The 19,743-nt window shown below is 50.0% G+C and overlaps 1 protein-coding gene across 2 annotated transcripts in view; it reads right to left on the reverse strand.

Annotated features, from left to right (window-relative positions):
• Positions 1 to 17,657, reverse strand: part of DSCAML1 (DS cell adhesion molecule like 1) — a 56,246-nt gene extending 38,589 nt beyond the window's left edge. The window contains exons 1-8 of one of the 2 annotated variants that reach the window (XM_081844361.1): positions 17,511 to 17,657; positions 15,593 to 15,871; positions 13,809 to 14,084; positions 12,259 to 12,555; positions 9,593 to 9,865; positions 5,882 to 6,160; positions 2,206 to 2,325; positions 1,695 to 1,871 (exon numbers count right to left, since the gene is read on the reverse strand). In XM_081844361.1, the coding sequence (XP_081700487.1) occupies positions 1,695 to 1,871; positions 2,206 to 2,325; positions 5,882 to 6,160; positions 9,593 to 9,865; positions 12,259 to 12,487 (1,078 nt within the window). In that variant the 5' untranslated portion in view covers positions 12,488 to 12,555; positions 13,809 to 14,084; positions 15,593 to 15,871; positions 17,511 to 17,657. Of the gene's footprint in view, positions 1 to 1,694; positions 1,872 to 2,205; positions 2,326 to 5,881; positions 6,161 to 9,592; positions 9,866 to 12,258; positions 12,556 to 13,808; positions 14,085 to 15,592; positions 15,872 to 17,510 lie in introns of those variants that run through there. The other variant, XM_081844362.1, reaches the window with a different exon arrangement.
• Positions 17,658 to 19,743: the final 2,086 nt, after the last annotated feature.

Here is a 19,743-nt window from a genome sequence, read left to right on the forward strand (position 1 = left end):
TGGTGGGCTGAGATAAGGCGGCTACAAAGGGAATTGTCACAGCTCTGGGTGTTCTTCCATCCTGAGCCCAGGCTGGAACGGCAAGAAAATGGAAACAGCAACAGAGGAAGGGGAAGGAGGGGAAGAGGGTGGGCTTTCTGAAGTGCCAGCTCTGTGATGTTAATTTGATTGCACCCATTTCAGCTTCTTGTCTACACTGATTAGCTGCATTTCACCTGAAGCATGAGATTAATTCAAATTGCATGGAAGCAATCAGTTATGCTTACAGAGTAGTGAGGGCACCTCTCCAGGCACACCCTGCCTTGTGCACCTGCTGACTAGGGGGAGCTCCTGAGCAAGGGAGTGGTGAGCCTGGGCCTTTGCCCAAGAGAGAAGGGTCTACAGGGCACTGCTCAGCTCCCTGTCAAGGGAAGTGTGAACTGGGCAGCAGCAGCCCTACGGACCAGACACCTGGAAGGCCAGTCAAAATGGCCCTGGATGCCTTCAGATCCAATGACTCTCAGGGAAAGCCCTCCCAAGGCAGTGTCCAGGAAAAAATATAAAACAGTACAATAAAACCACACAGTGGCTAATGATAAAAGCAACAGCAAAAAGGACAAAGCACATGTAACAAATGAAATCCAGCAACAGGGTCACTCAAAGGCCTGGCCCTCTCATTTACAGCAATCCCATCCATGTTTCCCCTCTGCCTGGTAAGTGACCCTGAAAGGGGTTAAGAAGCCAAGGGCCACTCCTTCCCCTTCCTTGACTTGCTACCTGGATCTTTTACCAAGTAAAAGATGCAAAAGGTCTCCTGTTTAGGGACCTGTCTGAGCCGTGGCCCCTGCTTTCCATGCACATCAGCCTTCACTACACTCCTATCTTCACTACAGCAGCTCTGAGAGAAGCTGGAAACTGCTGACTCTGCCAAGGGTGGCCAAGGCAGAATCCGATCACGAACGAGGTTGCTTAACAACACTTCCAGGCCACCGTGTGGGGAATTAGCAAGACGGCTGCCCTGCCTCCTCTCTGCGCCACCACGATGTAGATTGATTGCCTGCTTTTATTAAGGACAAAGTGTTTTTTGATCGTGTGAGGGAATCAGGTCCCCAAGGGAACAGGAATCAATCCAGCGCTCCATTCCTTGCACATCGACTGCCGGGAGCCCACAGAGGAGAGCTCAAGCTCCGCAAGTGATGATAAAGGAGCTCACAGTGCAAACACAGGCGGCAATCAGAGGATATAGAGGCCGCCAATCTGCCAAGACACGCGGGGCCCACCGCGACAAGCCCTTGGCTCGCAGCCAGAGAGGCAGAGGCAGCTGCCAGCAGACGGAGCACGTTGGCAGAGGCAGCAGTGCAGGGTTCACGTGGAGGGAAGCAGGTAAACTTAGCAAAGAGCCAGTGGGAGGGACAGAGCTGGGTACAAGGAGCTTCCTGGGTTCGAGAAGTCAGGACTGCCAGACAGTGCCGGAAGTGTCCAATGCCAGCATGACCCTCAGGAGACTGGGGATGGAGTTTCAAAGCCCTACGTTAATCAGATGCTCCACAGCACCTCAGGGGCAGAAGCAGCCCTTGATTGGCACCCATTTTCAATGGAGGGAGAAGGCTATCTCAGGCTGTCCTGCCCAAGGCCAGGCAGAAGGCCTGTGGGAGACCTGCATCTATTTGGACTGAGACCCCTGACAGGTGAACAGGCCCAGCCGGCATACTCACTTTTCACCGTAAGGAACATGGACTTGCTGATGTCTGTACCGACTCCGTTGCTGGCCTGGCACAGGTAATAGCCGATGTCCTCTTCTAAAACATGCCGAATGAGCAGTGAGCTGTTGGGCAGGATCTGGATGCGGCCAGTGAGGGGGACTGGGTGGTATTGCTGGGGGTTCCCACTGCCTGGGAGGAAAGAGAAGGGTGAGAGATGCTGTAAGTGCTCTTGGTTGACCAAAAGATGCCATGGGGTCCTCTGGAGATCCTCTGTGCTGTGCCTAGCAGAACCTACACAATCTCTCTCACTAGCCCTTAAACACGTCCAACACTGGCAGAGCTGAACACCCCTCTGTCCCTTGCACATAGCAGCTGCTATACCTGAGCATGCCCCCTACTGAGGGCAACCCCTAGAGAAGATGTGTTGGATGGTTTCAATCCCCACCAGTACAGGCTTCCCATTAGCAAACCTGAAGGGAGAATGAATGGGGGCAATATTGAAAGGAAATATTCAGCAACGTACCTTTAGCATGTTTCCACATGACTTTGGGAGGGGGGTATCCATCCACAGAGCAGTTCAACACCCCTGCTTTGCCATAGATTCCATCCTGATTGTTGGGTTGGACAACAAAGCGAGGAGGGACTGTGGAGAAGGAGTGCCTAAGATAAGTACCACCAGGAACAGCAAGCTCACCACCCACTGCTGACATGTTTTTCTTTTCTTTTCCTTTCCACATGCACGCACACCCTAGTCCCATGCCCTCAAAGCTCCTAACTGGTCTGAAAGACAAGATGTGACCACCTCTTGGGCAATGCCTTTTCTGCTTTTGCAGAACTCAACACCTGGTTGACCTTAAGCTTTCAATTTTGAAAAACACCAGAAGAATCCAAAAGCATCTAAGAGGTTAGAAAGTTATTGTGAAGAAAACATCACGCAATACTCCACTCTCCTCTTTAGTTGGCACATACCGTATTTTTCGCCCTATAGGACGCACTTTTTCCCCTCCAAAAATGAAGGGGAAATGTGTGTGCGTCCTATGGGGCGAATACAGGCTTTCGCTGAAGCCTGGAGAGCGAGAGGGGGCGGTGCGCACCGACCCCTCTCGCTCTCCAGGCTTCAGGAAGCTCTGAGCAATCCTCAGGAGCCTGGTGCGAAGCTGCGCCGGGCTCCCGACGGTTGCGCAGAGCTGCCTGCGCTCCCGGGCTCCATGCAGATCCGCGCAACCCTCCGGAATTCCCCCTCCCAAATCTAAGTGCGTCCTATGGGCCAGTGCGTCCTTTAGGGCGAAAAATACGGTATATGTGTGCATGTACAGAGAGAGGCACCTGTACAGAATAAGCCACAGAGTCACCAAAAAACTGTTGTCATGTGCTTGGATATGAGAGGGTAGAACCAGAGTTTCCAAAACACAATAGGTAAGAACATCCGAAGAGCCTGGCTGTAGCTCGACTGGTCCAAGAGGAGCCAATCTAGTCCAATGCTCTGCTCTCACAGTGGCCAACCTGAAGCTTCTTCTTGACTCAGAAGGTTACTAAAGAATAACAATATTGCTGGGTGAATTGGGGCTACTGCTGTTGCTGCCTTCTAACATACCAGAGTTCTGATAATTTGGCATATTTATTTCTCTAGCAAGCTGTAGGTGGCTTGCCTTTAAAAATGTAGTACAGAAAAGCCAGCATGGTTTGCCAAGCTGCTCTAACCTATTTTTGACTGAGTTACTAGCTTAGTGGATGGTAGGAACGTCGTGAACATAATTTATCTTGATTTCAGCCAAACACTTGACAAAGGCCTCACAATATTGTGGCTAGCAAACTGGTTAAATGTGAGCTTAATACTACTGGAGATTTGGGGTTCTATCTTGGGTCGGGCATAAATTCCCCCATTCAGAGTTCACATACACAAATCACCCTGCTTGCTAGTTGGGAGTGCATCACCTGCACTCTGAATGGATATTTTACCCCTTGTCCTGAACATGGTTGACATTTGACCCTGCACAGTAATGGGGGAATGCTTCTCTCTGGGTCACCAGGCTTCAATTTGCAATGCCCCCAGTGGAGAAAAAGATCTGTTCTCCTGCCCTCCATCAATGTTGAGCAAAGCAAGCAGGTATCCCAACCCAGATCCTGAATTTACAAGCCCAGAAAAAGTTCATCTGGCAGAAAATTTGAGAAATCCTGATGATTTACACCAGCAATAGCCATATCTGCTAGTTGTGGGGGTGTCAGCCATGTCCCCTATCCCCAAATGTGTTAATCCCCTTTATCTGATGAACATGACAAGCACTCTGATTGATTGAAAAGAGTCAGGTGCTGATCAAACCTTAAAAACGAGAAGTGTTGTGTAGCTTTTTGTCCCCCACATTCCATCCTCCATCACTGACCATCAGAAAACCTGCAACTGACCACCTATGCTGTGTAATGCATGAGGAGACAAGAAGCCTTTTTGCAAGTAACTAGATTCAAACTAAAAGAGCACATTTTATTTTCATTCTGCTTTGTCCACTTGTCTTCCTCCTTTCCTTCTATTCTCAATAAATCTCATATAGGTGGGCTGTTGGGGTCTGAAGTGTGTTTTCCCAACCTCTAGGATTCTGGTTATCCCTCATGCACCTGTGCCATTTGATTAATGCTACAGGAGTATAAGGTTGGAGTTGTTAAAGAACAACAGGCTGCTCTGGTCTCTTACAGGGTAGGGAGGTGGAGGTGGAGAGACAGAGAGAGAGAGAGAGCGCGAGAGAGAGAGAGCGCGAGAGAGAGAGAGCGCACATGCTCTGACTGCTAGCTTTGCTCCCTGAGCAAACTGACAGGATCTGGGTGGGAAACATTGAGTGTGTTGTCTCAGGATCTCATGCACCCTTGAGAAGGTTTCCCTCCCATTTGGGTGCTGTAAACTTGACAGGGAGTGATGGCAGCAATTAGCAGGTAGTTAAGATGCCACTGGTCAACACTGCAGGGCTCTTATGCAGCAGTTGTGCAAGCAAGGGTACAAGGTGGCTCTCCTAGCTTCCCCCCTCTGTTAAATGCCCCCCTCTCTTTCTGCTTCGGACATCTGTTATTCACTAAGGAGCTACCAAAAGATGACTATGATGGTTCCCCCTTGAGAAATCGACGCTCCCAGCTCTTCAGGCAGTGAATGGCCTGGCTTATGCAGGCAGTGCCATGTCTGGGGCACCAAGGGTTGTGCTTCTGTGCTCTTTGGGAGTCTTTTGCCCTCACAAGAATGTAAAGAGAGCATATCCTGTTCCCCACAGTGGCCAACGAGACACTGACAGAAAACCCTCAAGCAGGACTTGGAGGAAGCAGAGCTCACATGTGCACACACAAGCACAGTTCAGCCCCCAGCAAGTGGCATTCAGGGGCCTGCTGCCTCTGGCCCAGCAGGTTCCATGCAGCCATCATGACTAACAGCTGCTGACAGACCCGCCCGCCCGCCTTCCTTCCTTCTCCTCCATGAGTTGTCTAATCCCCTTTTAAAACTGTCTAAACGAGTGGCTAGTGGCCATCACCTCTGGGGCAGCGAGCTGCATAGATCAATTGTGAGGAAGTACTTATTCCCAATTAAAAGGTTCACATTAGCAGCAGGTTCTGAGGAAGACTGCCCTCACTGCCTGAGACCATCCTGGGGAGCCACTGCTGTCAGCCAGAGTGGAACAAGCTGAGCTAGATGGACAAAGAGCCTGGCCTGGAATAAGGCAAGGGAAACTTCCTGAGCTCATCCCCCACTTCTGCCCCCTCTACTCCAATTGATTTCACTGGATGGGCCAGAGTGAAGGAAGGAAAACTTCTCCCACTTTCCATAAAGCTTTATTGGGTCACCTTTTCCTAAACTTCAAAGCCCCAAATGCTGAAGCTCTTCCATACAGGGCAGGTGCTCCAGCTGCCTGATAGTTCTGTCCACTTTTGTGGGCAGAGAAGCCTCGTGGTGCACCTTTGCTCCTCTCCTGCACCACAAAACTGGACTTTTCTTTCCTTCACTAGAGGACTTAAACAACCACCTTCCACTCAGTTCATGAAGCCAGTTTTCCCACCCCAACCGGCACTTTGTATGGCCCTCACAGCTTTCCACAGGACATTTTCTCCACTCACCTTTGAGATCAGATGGGGAGCACAGCCAAAGAGTGACGACCACCCCGCACTGGGCAACTCTGCCAGTGGCTCCTGAACCTCAGCACATCAAAGCCCAGGGGCCGGCTACTCACCTCGGACAATGAGCTGCCGCTCACGGCTGACAGTGGCAGCATCGTTGGTGGCAATGCAAGTGTAGTTGCCGTTGTGCTTGAGGGAGACGCTGGAGATCTGCAGGGAGCTCATGAACTCCTTGCTCTCAATGGTGACGCCGGAGCCGGAAAGGATCACCTGCCCGTCTTTCCTCCACGTGATGCGGATGGGCATGTCACCCGAGGAGACCACGCATGGGATGTACAGGAGCTGGCCGATGGAGGCCGGAGGGAATTCGAAGGGCTGGATGAGAGGTGGGACTGCCAATGAGAGGAGTGCATTGATCACACCTGTTCCCAAACGACCGGGAAGCCAAGAAAAAGGAGATTTCGTCCAGCTCAGCCTCCAAGGAGAACAGAACTTAGGCCCAGGAGACTCTGCAAAGCCCTGAGGAATTCCTTACCCTCAGCTCCCCACGTGAAGAAAGAATGAATTTATAAGTCAACTGGACATATTCCCTTTCTCTGTGTGGTTTTTTTTTAAAAGGTGGGGAGTGTGGGGAGTGTGACAAGGCTGTAGTGGTGAGTAGTGCCTCTTTTTGGCCACCATCCCAGTGAGCTCAGGACAGATATTTGGACGGGTGGATGGAGGTGTCTCCTGGTTCACAGAGTGGCCTCTTAGTTTCTTGCACTCCACTAACTCTTCATCACTCCTCTCAAACTCTTTTTTCTCTTTCAGCCTGCAGTACTCAACCACTTGAAAGGGGTTCGACAAGATAAAAGAACGTGGAGCACTTTGAACACTCTTGCCAGGTGAGCAGCAGGCATGCAAAGAGATCAGATCTGCAAAGCAACAGTCGGCTTTCCTCACACCCCATCAAGAAGAGAATTCGTTCTCTTCTGCAGCAGAGAATGCCATTGCAAAAGGACTTGGAACTGGTTCCTCCAGTGACCAGAATGGTTCAGTTGGGAGCCCCGGGAGCCCCCTAGGAATACTAAATGAGGTAACTCCTGACAAGCAGAGACCACTGGTGGTTCTGCCCAAAGCTTCAAAGTAAGCTGGGGACACTGCCCTCATGGTCATTGGACCAAGAAAGATTTAAAGCCCTACCTCAGAAAAATAGGCAGAATCCCCATCCCACTGACTGGGGTGGCAAAAGGGGGTGTGAGGGGAGCCATCTCCTGAAGTAGCAAAGGACAGTTCTTGCTGCTCTTAAGTGCGGGGGGGGGGGGATCCTGAACAAGCAGCAAAGCAAGTGAATTGAAGGAGCTGAGGATCAGCTACTGACCTGAGTGCAGCCTCGGCAGCAGATGCCACATTTACAAATCAGCCCTGCCAGCCAGTAAATCACCCTTGATCTTTAAGGGGCCCAAACAGAGACGTCTGCTGCGTTAGCCTCCCAGCTTTGGGTGTGGGCTTCCTCACCAGTCCTGCCTCCCCTGCCAACTGATGTTCTTTCATCCCTGTGCTACTCCAGTAATGAATACTGGTCGCTCCCTTGCCTCTGCTAGTTCCAAAGGCAGGGACTTCCTCCACTGCTCTCCCTTCTGGGAGAGAGGAAGGCAGCCGGGTGCTTTGTCCTTTTGCCCCCCCCCAAAAAAAAACCTCTTCCCTGCAGAACAGCCTTGCACCCTTGCAGCAGTTCGCACAGAGCAAGGGGCTCCCGGGCTTCCAAGCAAAGCCTCTGCTCAGCACCACCCTCACTTATGTAAAGATCAGCCCGAAAAGGTTCCTACAATGGGGAAAGGAGGGCAGGAGCAAGTGTCCGAGAAAAGACAGCTCCTCAACTGCCTTCTGCAACCAGGGAAGAAACCCCAAAGATTCTGAGAACAAAACTGCCGAGTGCCACCCTGCTGACAACAAAGCTCGCCCTGGAAAAAAGAGGCTCCAGTTGCTGTAGTGAAAGGAGGCAGGCTCTGAAGAATCATTTGTAAGCTAATCTAAGCTCCTTGGAGGAAAACTAGAGGGGGAGCGCTGGGGGGGATTTTATTTTTTTTAATAAAAAAACCAAGAACATCTTGGCTGGTTTTCCAGTGTGTAAGCACCCCATCGAGGTCTGCTGGCATCAAGACAAAGGAATAGGGAAAGCCCCAATACTCCCACTACCACCTCCCTCCCACACACACACATCCAGACAAGCTGGAGGAGCTGTCAGAGCCACCTCTGGGTCCAGCGGAAGCACCATCCTAAGCAAGAGAGGGCTTCTAAGAGCTAAGCCATGCTGCTGCAGCAGCAGCAAGTTCTCACAACAACCAGTGACCTCCCCAGCCCATGCAGCCTCCTGCCTATCTCCAGGACACTTTGCACCCTTCATAAACTGAGCAGGGCAGCAGCACATGGGAAAGGGAGGCAACATCCACACAGAGCAGACCATCTCACTCAAGCTCCCGGTTTGCGAACCTTTAAAGTGGGCAGCGCCTGAGATGGAGCTCAATCTCAGCAAGTCACTGGGATGGAAAGGACGGGATTCTCCACTACTGCAATTCATTAGGGCTGATGGCTCCCTGAATGGGGCTGAATAATTGATGGGCTGGAGAAGCTTTTAAGATGTTCTGCGTGCTTGGAAGACAGAGAGGATTATTTTTTTAAGAGCTACACACTGAAAACCACCAACAAAGGTGCTCTGAGCAAAGGTTAGATGTTTTAATCTGGTATGTTTACACTGTACATTCTGCTCCGCTGCTTGTCAGGGGAAATGGATACTCCAGGGCTGGCGACAGCCTGGGGGAGGGGGTGCACCTGGGCCAGTAACCGAACTAATGTGTGGGCAGGGCAGGAACACAAACCCCACATGGTTCTCTCTGCCCAGCTCACTTGCCTTTATCAGAGAGGGGGGTCCCTCTTCCCTGGGAGACAAAGATGCTCCTTCCATTCCCATCCCCATTCCACCAACCTGGGACAGCTCAGGAGTGAACCACAAGGTCACACTGCACACAGGGAGGATAGGTCAACACAGACGCCTCTGGCGTGCCAAACAAAAAGACTACTGGAGTAGAGACTGATGGGATGACTCTTCAGCAGGCTGGATTGCAAAGGAGGGCAACAGAATCAACAGTCTAGCCAAGTGTGCCCAGGTTGCCCAGTCAAATTGCCCTGGGCATTGTTATTTATCTATTATCAGATTTTGATTCCTCCTTCCAAGGAGCTCAGTGCAGCAAACATGGATCTCTTCCATCACTACGCTGGCCTGAGACACATGGACTGGTCCATCACAGTCACCCAGGAAGCTTCACAGCTGCACGGGAACTGATTCTGGCTTTCCCAGATCCAACCCTCTTAAAGAGTGAGGCCCTTTCAACAGGGCTGTATAGTTTGTGGTTTCCAATTCAGCTGAGCTCCTGGAACACACCCAACAGCAAAGCCTGGAAGAAGCCTCTGTCTTCACTTGCTTACATCTGAGAGGAGGCAGTTCCCTCTCAAAGCCCTCCAGTGCCAGAGAAGGGTTTGGTAGCTGGTTCAAAAGACCAACATCCCACAGCCAACATCTGAGCCTACTTGGCTTGGCCAAGGTCCTGCTGTCTTCAGGCTCCCCTTAGACCAGGCAACTGCACAGCAACACCTGATCCTAGTTTTGAATCCCATCCTTTCAGCTGTGACTGCCTACCAGCAAAGAAGGCACAACCATAGCCGCAGCATGTCCAACTCTCCAGGAGCTGGCTGAGCCACTGCTTGGACTAGAGGGATGTGGACAGCACTGGGAGGGGGCTGGAGATCCACCAGCCCTGCTGTGGCTCCTGCCTCCAGCCACTCACCTTTCACAGTGACATGGACACTCTGGCTGATTGAAAGCTGTGGCTGAATGAGGACACTGCATAGGTACTCCCCTTCATCCATCCCCTTCTGGACATCCATAAGCTTGAGAGTGCCATTTTCAAAGACCACTTGCCGGTGGTTGTCAGGCAGGAGCAGTGAGTCCTTGTACCATTTGATGGAATAATATGGGTAGCCAATCACCCTGCAGTTGATGAAAGTGTCCCTTCCTGCCACGGCTGTAATGTTCTTCATTGCGCGGATGCTGGGGGGGCCTAAAGAGAGGGAGGAGGGGGAGGAAAGGAGCAAGCTAGGTGAATTCCAAAGGCAAAAGGCTTTTGCATGCAGAAGACAGAACTGGAGGCAAGGTTGCTCAGCAATTGGCAGAAGGTGGAGCCTGGGTGGCTGCGTGGAGAACATCACAAAATGACTTTCCATTAAACCTGTACACATCTTCTGAGGGCCCTGCTAGTCCATGGGGCAAAAAGACCCACACAGTGCCACAGCCCCAACCCTAATACCTTGCAATGTTCAGTTCCGTCTTGAGGGCCCCTTCAGCCAAAGGACTTGGCCCTTCACCATCCTCAGACTCAGAGGATGAGTCCACAGCAATACCTCCAGGCTTACAGAAGTCAAGACCGCATAAGGACCTAAGAAGAGCCTGCCACTGGATCAGGCCAAGGGCCCATCTGGTCCAGCATTCTGTCCTCAAAGTGGTCAACCAGATGCCTGTAGGAAACCTGCAAGCAGAACCTGAGCCCAAGAGAACTCTCCCCTCCTGCAGTGTCTGGCAACTGGCATTTAGAAACATATTGTATTTGACTGTGGAGGCAGATCGTGGAGATAGAGCTATCTTCCATGAATTTGTCTAAATACTCTTTTAAAGCCATCCAAATTGGTGGCCATCACAGCCTGTTGAGGAAGCAAGTTCTATAGTTTAACTAGATATTGCGTGAAGAAGTACTCTCTCTCTTTTTTTATCCGCCCTGAATCTTCCAACATTCAGATTCTCTTGATGAATCACAAGTACTAGCATTAAGAGAGAGGGGTACAAACTTCATTCACTTTGTCCAAGGCATGCATAATTGCATAAGCTTCTGTCATGTTACTTCTCACTCACCTTTTCTCTAAACTTAAAAGTCCTGAAAGCTGCAACTTTTCTTCATAGGGAAGCAATTTTAGGGAGGTGGAGCTGCCCACACTACACGTCTTCTCAGCAAGCACAAGGGTTTAGTTCCTACCGCTATTTCAGGAGAGACCTTCAGCCAGCAGGGTTCAACTGAAGCTAATAGAGGTCTTGTTTTCCTCTGCCCTCTGCACAGGAAAGCTTCTAAGTGGACTTTTCCTGCCTTGATCTGCCCTTGTATCCCATGCCTGGACTCCCTATCATGACTAGACTTTATTGACTTGGTTTCTCCTGGCATATTATGACTTGACTTCAGTTGCTACCAGCTTCCCTTGTGAGACTCAAGTGCCCACAGAACAGGATGCCCAGCATGATATCAACATGTTCTCTTACAGTGATCTCCTATTTTCCCAGCATACAGAAACTTACTTGTTGCGGGAAAGGGTATAATCTGCCCTTTCCACCCACCGTATCTGCCCAAAGTGACCTTGAGTTCTATGTAGAATATGGAAAACTCACAGTGGAGGCTGCCAGGATATGCCCTCAAGGCAATGCCTTGGTTAGTAAAAGTTGGGTTTTAATTATTTCTTTGTTTTATTACCAGTGTCTGTTGAGTTCTTTAATGACCAAGAAATCTGCCACTGTGCTTACAGAGCCCTTTAAATATGTTTTTAGGATACTTTGTTTAATTTATATAGCTGCCAATCAATAAATATTCTCTAGCTGCCTTCAAAGTAATGTTAAATAAACTTTGAATAATAGTTAAAATCAATAATAAAAGTCAGCAAAAAAACTTCTTTACAACAGAGGTAGCAGAAAGCAACTTAAAGCTTGGATTTAAAACTTACTTGATGGATAAAAAGGTGTTCACTTGACACTGAAAAGACCATGGAGAAGGGGCCTGGCAAGCCTCTCTGGGGAGGCTAATCCATATCAGAGGAGGAAAAAGGCCTTTTCCTTGGTAGTCACCTGCTCCATTTCATCTGGTCAAGATCAGGGCCTCCAAAGAGCCTGTTGAGGTTTGGGTAAGTGTTTGCCAGAGGCAGCAACATTTTGTGTAATCTGGTCCTAAATCAGACTTCCACAACCTCAGCCCTCCAGATGTTTTTGGCCTACGACTCCCATGATCCCTAGCTAGCAGGACCAGTGGTCAGGGATTATGGGAATTGTAGTCTCAAAACATCTGGAGGGCCAAGGTTGAGGAAGCCTGTCCTAGGCTATCAAGGGCTTTCCCTGCCATCTCTCTAGATCCCTTTGCCTTCCTGGAGCTTCCATCACCTGTAACATGTCAAAATATAATATCACCAATATATATGCTGGGATCCCTGCAAAACTGTCCTGGTGGTCAGGAGTTCCACCATCCTCTAGCATCACTTTACTCTGTAAACTGCTGGATTGTCTTGTTGCCAAATAGCACTGCAGAGAAAATAAAAGGGGGGTGGGGGTGGGGAGCCACAAAGAACAAAGGGGACATTCTACCAAACCAGAACCAAAACCCAATGCAAGAAGAACCTATTCTGATATTTAAAAGTAGACAGGCACCTCTTACGTTTATTCGCGCTTGGTATTCGGCGCTGCCCACCGAGTTCCGCGCGGCACAACGGTACACCCCTCCATCCTTGATCTGCGGGCTTGTCACGTTCATGTGGCTGACGGTGGTGCCATCTGACATGGTGTACTGGTTGGTGCGGTGGCTGCCGTCCCTCTGAATGGGCTCGTCATCCAGTGCCCAAGTGACCGTGGGCGGAGGGGCCCCCTTGGCAGCACACATCAAGGAGAACTGTTCGCCTGGGTTCACCACCTTTTCACTGAAGGATGAGATGATCCGGGGGGTCCCATCTAAGAGAGGCCCACAACAGGGGGAGGGCGTTTAGATGAAGAGGTGAGGGTAAGTCTGAGCACCCATTTCTCCTCCCACCCACATATCTGCAGCAACAGGAAAGCTGGAGAATTCTGAACCTTCTAGCCAGGTTGAGTAGGTCAAATCCTGCAACCTTGTCCAAGGCCTGTGAGGGAGCTCCAGCTACCACATTTTGCAGTGGATATACCTTCTCGGGGAATTCTCCCTCTCTTCCCCTCCCTACATTTGAGCCTCAAGTAGGAGAAGAGGGGAAGCATTGCAGTTCAGTTCTGTTTTGCATGCAGAAGGTCCCACATTTAAGCCCTGGCAGCATCTCGAGGTAGGGCTGGGGGGGACCCATGCCTGAAACCCTGGAGAAACACTGACAAGTCAGTGCAGTGTAGACAATACTGAGTTAGATGGGACATCTTCCTATGTTCCTAAGTGTGCTATGGAGTTCCTGGAACGATGTCCTATACATCACCTGCCAGCTGCAGAAATGCGCAGGCCCTGCTTGCCGATTGGCTGCCTTCTTCTAGCACTCCATAGCTATAAGAACATACAAGCAGCTGTACTGCTGGATTGGACCTAAGGGGGACCACCTAGTCCAGTGGCCATCAGGAAGCTTGCAAGCAGAGTTTGAATGCAATAGACCTCTCTAACTGTTGCTCCAGGTCGACCACCATCAAACACAACCTCTGAAAGAGGGTGCCTATCAACTTGAGGACTACAGTGGTACCTCGGGATGTGAACGGGATCCGTTCCGGAGCTCTGTTCACATCCCAAACAGAACGTAAGACGTGACAGCATGTCTGCTTGTGCATGGGTCACGTTTCGCTATTACTGTGCATGCGCGTGATGTCATTTTGACTGCGCATGCGTGAGCAGCGAAACCTGGAAGTAACGTGCTCCGTTACTTCCGGGTCACCGTGGAGCACAACCCGAAAGCGCTCAACCTGAAGCATATTTATCCCGAGGTATGACTGTAGTAGCAAGTGACAGACCTCCAAGTTTCTTCCATGCCTAACAGCCCCTTTATAATCATCTAAGCCCGTGGAGCTACTTTGATATGTTCATCCACAGCAAAACATGGAATCAGGCAGCCAACCTGCCAGGAGAGAATCTCCTTGCCCGCTTGCCCGCTCTCATTTTCTCTCTCTCTCTCTCTCTCTCTCTCTCTCTCTCACACACACACACACACACACACCCCAGTATGTCAAGGATACTGGAACCACCAAGGAGCCAAACTCACCCTCCAGCACAATGATGGCAAAGTCCTGAGCAGTTTGAGCCTTCCTGCTGGCAAAGCATTGATAGGCTCCTGAATGGCTCTTCTGGGCAGCTGTGATGAGCAGCGTTTCATTGTTGATTCCCCGGATGGAGATGAAGTCATCTGGTGCCACCAGCTCTGTGTTGCGATACCAGCGGAGAGTATATTCTGGTGAGCCCAAGAGCGTGCACGAGAGGATGACGGTGCTCCCGATGCCGGTCTTCAGCTTCTTTGGTGTGAGGGTGACGTGCAGAGGGTCTGCGGGAAAAGCAGGGTCCCATGCTCAGAGCAGCCAGCCAACACCATGCAGAGTAAGCGGCCATCCCACTAATGGCCCAAGGAGCACCACCCCTCCAACATTTGCCACAATGCAAGGCTCACAGAGACGCCAACGCAGGGTAGGATGGAAAAGACAGCAGTCCTCAAGGCAAGTACCAGCCGTTTATTGCTTGGTGTTAGGGATCACTGGGCGCAGTGCAAGGGGCTGGGCTGCCTTGCTGAAGGGCCAGGGGGAGGGGAGCAGATGCTGCTCAGAGCCCATAAGGCAGAGAGAGATTCACTGCAATTCCCCCTTGAAATCCCAATGCCTGTCTCTGACCCACATCAAGCCACACTCTCTTCTTCCTGTCATCCATTTGCCTGAGCAATGGAAAGGCAGAGTGGCCTTCATTTTTCGCCCCCAAGCAACCAAGGCCTTCCATTGGAGAGTGCAGGCAAGGAGATGGCAAGTTGAGGGTGCCCTTGAGAAACAGAGGCTCCTCTCTCTCACACACACCCATCTGCAGAGAAATGTCACTGAGTAATAAGGCAGGTGCACACAGTGCTCCCCCTGCCCCGCCTCCTGCCAGCAGTTTCTTCTCGGTGTATCAGTTTCCCTCCCAGGCTATGAAGGAGTTGTCAACTTAGAGAACGAAGGAGCTGTCACACCAGGGCTGACATACAAGGTGTGACAGACCTGCTTGGAGCAAACATCACCTCCTTGCACGGCACATCACCATGCTGCACCTCAACTCTGACCCTTCATCTCCTCAGGCATGGAGCCAATCTAGGGGAGGGAGTGGGTCTTCAGAGGGTTGCCTGTCTCCACTCCATTTGCAACTGTTGAGGGCTCAAGAACATGGGAACCTCTCTTGCAAAAAAAAGAGAGAGTGGAAAGAACCCTTCTTATGAGTAAAACACTGGCTAGCACAGCCCAGAGAAGCGTACAGCGGGAGGGAGAAAGGGGAAGCACAAAGAAAAGCAGCCACTACATAGCAGGACCAGTCCTTCCCTCACCCCCAAAATAAGTAAAGTGGGAAATCTTGAGGGTGGCAGCAAATGTTTGCTGTGAAGAACTTCCCACCACCCAGGCTTTGAGTAGGAAGGAACGAGGCACTGGGCTCCAGAACCCAGTGCTGGGCTGCGTCACTCTTATCCATGCAAAGAGCTTCCGTGCACTGAGATCCCATGAATGATGCCTGCAACCTTCTTTCCTAGGCCAGGGCTGCCTCCTGCCAGCTTGGCAATGCCTGCAAGAGAAGGAGGCACCACACCACTGGCCTTGTACCCTGGAGCAGAATGAAACTGCACTACATGAACACAGCTCCCACAGGCTTCCCATCTTAAGAAATATAAGGTGTGTCATTGCTCAGACAGGACATAAGAATATCTTTTAAGGTAGATCAGACCAGAGGAGAGCACATCTCATCCAGCGCTCTGTTCTCACAGGGGCCAACAACCTGATGCCTCAATGGGAAGCCTGCAGATCCGGCTCTTCCTCCACCTACCTATCACTGTGAGGGTCCCGGTGACCTCAGCAGACCCAAAGGTATTTGTGACTTCACAGATGTACGTCCCGCTGTCCTCTACTCGCAGGTCGCTGATCGTCAGCCCAGTGACACGTTTGGTCCATCGGCTGTCAGCAGGCAGTGGCCGACCACCCTTGATCCATCGGATGGCTGGGTTAGGGTAGCCAGAGGCTATGCATGGAAGTTCCACCAGCTGACCTGCCTTTGCTTCCCGGGACTGGAAGCCATCTAGGATGGTTGGGATGGATTCTGCAGGGTCTGAGAGCAAAAAAAAGGAAAAAAGGGAAAAGGTGGGGGGAGAACTTTCACCATCAAGCACTCAAGCCCTGAAATTCTGTGAATGGAGCACATTATACAAGCTTGGAAATCTCAAATCCTTTTAAGTACTTAGTCTCCCCTCCCCTTAATCGTCTTTTCCTCTCTCCTCAATGGATTTGCATCCATTTGCAAGTTCGTATCCTTTCTGAACTGTGGTGCTCCAGACAGAACTCCAAACATGATCTTTTGAGTTTTCTCACTGGGAGAACAAAGGGGAAGGAAGCCCAATACTGGGAAATTGTTCCAAATAAGAGGGACAGGATGTCTGCACCTTCTCTTACCTAAAAAGCCACCTTCTGTAGGAGCTGGTGACAAATGGACACACAACTTATTAAGAGTCGCTCAAGAGCATACCCAACTGGTGTGACATTCACAACTTTCTCAATACATTCTGAAATCCACAAGCTACTAATCAGGCTACCATCGAGAGCGGAAGATCAATGACCAAAACTCACACATGAAATACAGCTTGGCGGGGTTTGGGGTGGGCAGTAAAAAACCTCTCAAGTTGCTCCAGGTATGGAGAAGGGAGGAGAAGGCAACTAAGGGCCACACACAGGGGCTGCTTAGGAAGATTTCAAGCTCTGGGGAGGGCACTGCTCCTTGCCTGGGGCAAGGTAGGAGACCCATGCAAGGGCCTGGATGCCCACTGCCAAATGCCTAGCTCTTCCACAACCCTAGGAAAATGCAACCACATATACACAAAAAACACTCAAGGCTTCTTTTCTCCCAGGCTTCCTATAGCCTTCATTTGGGCAAAGGCCTGCCTGTCTGCTCAGCTGAAGGAGAGCCCTTTAGGGTTTTTTTCAGAATCTAAGCAACACTAAGGGAATTTTACCCAGGCATGTTGTTATGGCCATGGGTGTAGCGGGGGGGGGGGGCGGCAGAGGGGCAGCTGCTCCCCCTAAATAAATACAAATCTGAGGTTCTGCCCCCCACTAACAAAAGCCTGCCCCCCCCAAAAAAACCTGGCTATGCCCATGGTTGTGGCATTTTCTTTTAGGTGCCTGAATTTATATCCCTGAATTTTATGTTAGACTAAGGAAACTCAAGGTTAGATTAAGGCTTCCAGAAGCAATTATTGCCTAGTTGGGCAGGGGGAAGGAGTATTATGCCAAACACAGTGGAATGGTCAGGAAGCACCAGAGTTTGGTCTGGAGTTGTCCTACAATCAGACTTGCTTATTGCTGCTCATGTTCACCCCAGAGTGGTTCTGAGAGCCATGAGGGCATTGGTAGTCCAGAGGAGACACTGGGGAAGCCAGTGCTATGCTACACATTCCACAAATCCAATGCCTCCTCTTTATTATATCATGGGCTCTCATCTTTACCTGACTGAGGGAATTAAGAAGCAGAGCAGCCTTGACAGGAGAAGCTGTGAGCCTTACAGTGCAGCCTTGTGGAAAGCCCAACCACAGACAACCAGCTGTTTCAACAAACAAGATAAGGCCCATCGAATCCCAAGAGCAATTCTAAGCCTTCCAACATGCCCCAATCTCACATGCCCCTCTTCTCTTGGGAGGGACACAAAGGTTCAGATCCAGCTTAAGTGACCTGGGAAACAGCCCAGCAAGACATACCTGAGACGGACAGTCGGGCTCCATTGCTCTGCCGCGTCTCGCCACTGTACTTGTGCTTGGTGATACACCTATAGGTGGACAAGGCATCTTCCTTCTGGACGTCTGATATGTACAACCCACCATAGAAAGTAATGAAAAACCTATTTTCTGAAAGAGATAAATAAAGAAAATGAATGAAAACACATTAGTGTTCTTGCTCATGTGCTGAGAAACCAAACCCCCCTCTGCCTGGCTATGGGTAGGGAAGAAAAACAGGGAGACAGCACAGTACTGCTAAGCTAGGCAGGTCTGGAACTTCCACAGAGTGGTCTGAAGGCAAGAAAGCAGAGCTCTTGCTTGGAGGGCAGGCAGCTGCCAGGAGGAGGCACCCACATTTTCCTTTCTTGCTGGCTGGATGTCTGCTTATATTGCAACAGCACATCCTTGCCAGGCTGGAATTTTTTACCAACCACTTCTATTTTTTTTATTTTTTTTGAATAAAATTTTATTAGGATTTTTTTTTAAGGTTACAGAAAAAAGAAGAAGATATAAATCAAAACAGAACAATCAAAAAAGAAAAAAAGAACAATACATAAAAACAAACATCATCCAAAAACAGAAAAAACAAACAAAGAAAAAACAAGTCAAGCCTTTACATCACTTGCTTTCATTCGCTTACTTTCTTGACCTCCTCGCACCTCCCATTTTTGTATTCTAGTTCAATTAGATATTTCAGCAAATCCTTTCCAACTTTGTTTTTATTTTAATAATTTATCTTAATATACTGTGATTTTACATTCCCTTCTTTCACCAATTCATTTTTGCTTAATCCTTTATATCTTTTCTGCTAAAACCAACCACTTCTATACTAATAAATGATTAACAAATTTATGGTGGCAGGATCCTCCTTTGATAGATACACAAAGAGGACAGCAAGAACTATTGTGTGTGTGCACGTGCACAAATTCACATATACACCCAAACTCCTTCTCTCCCATCCAATGTACTGTTTTGCCATTGGTGAGATACCGGCTGTAGGGCTTGCTTCACCATCCATCCACCCACCCTCTCCTCTTATGACAGCAGCCTCAGAGTCATTTTGGTTTCCACCCTCCTTCTATGAATGGCAACCGGAGACCATTCAGGAGAGCCACTTCTGGTCTTGGAGCCCCAGATCATGCACAAAGAACGAGCCTGAACAGAGGAAGCAGCAACCTAAAGTTTGCTGACATCTCTTGCACACTACCCCATCCCTCCGCTGAAACAACCACATTACAATTAAAAGGAAATCCATCCTGCTGCGTTAATAATTTGCTCAAATTACTGAGGAGCCTGTGAAAACAAATAGACCCTGAGGGAGCCTAAAGGAGGCAAACAAAGGCAGGCTCATCTGTGGCTTGCAGGCGGCGGCGGCAGCTCCATGGCTGACCCGGCCAGATACTATCTAGTCCCCAGCACTGCCAGAAGGCAGGGCTCTCACGTAATCATGTGCAGGCAAGAGATGCAGCCACCCCAGTGGTCCTCGTCTGCTTTGAGCCCATCTGTCACTCAGAGATTGAGACTGGTCCCAAGCACAAAACTGGTACAGGACCCAGCTCTGGCATACAAGGAGGAAAGGAAGTGCTGGAAACAGCCTGTAGAGAAGAAGAGTGTGGAGAGAAATGAGACCAGGAAGGGAGATCTCCTCTCACTCACACATGCCCTGCTGCATCTTGGTCTAGCCTGCAAGCAACACATTTGGAACTCCCCAAATACTTAGGCAGCCTCGAGAGTTTAAACCAGAGGAGCAAATCATGCCAGGAGGGAGTAGCAGGAAACCAAAAGAGGAGAGGGGCAGAGTGGGTCTGCATGCCTCCTTCTGTCTTGCAAAGGGAAGGCAAATACTGTGGTTGGGAGGGACATCCCAGCAGCACACACAGCAGACAAGCCGGCCCAGAACCTCTTATCAACCAATGGGCACGGGAGCTTGGCTGCCCTGGAATTTTAAGGAAAGGGTGGAGGTGAGGGATGTAGTTGCTATGGCAATGAGCAACTGCTGCTTTGCAAATTGCTGCTTCTCTTCTCCCCCCCCCTTCCCATTTTTTGTGCACATTTAATTGATGGTGCTTTTTCAGCAGCATCAGGTCTCTCTTCTAGGCACGAAGGGTTTTGCAAGCAAAAGCAGCTCAAGGGAGAAGACCCAAGAGAGATCTTTGGCAGCACCAGCTAGCTCAATGCTCCACGCTCAACAGGAATCAAGCAGAGACCTACTCTA

Source organism: Podarcis erhardii (assembly GCF_964252035.2).
Source record: "Podarcis erhardii genome assembly, chromosome: 16".
Taxonomy (NCBI): domain Eukaryota; kingdom Metazoa; phylum Chordata; class Lepidosauria; order Squamata; family Lacertidae; genus Podarcis; species Podarcis erhardii.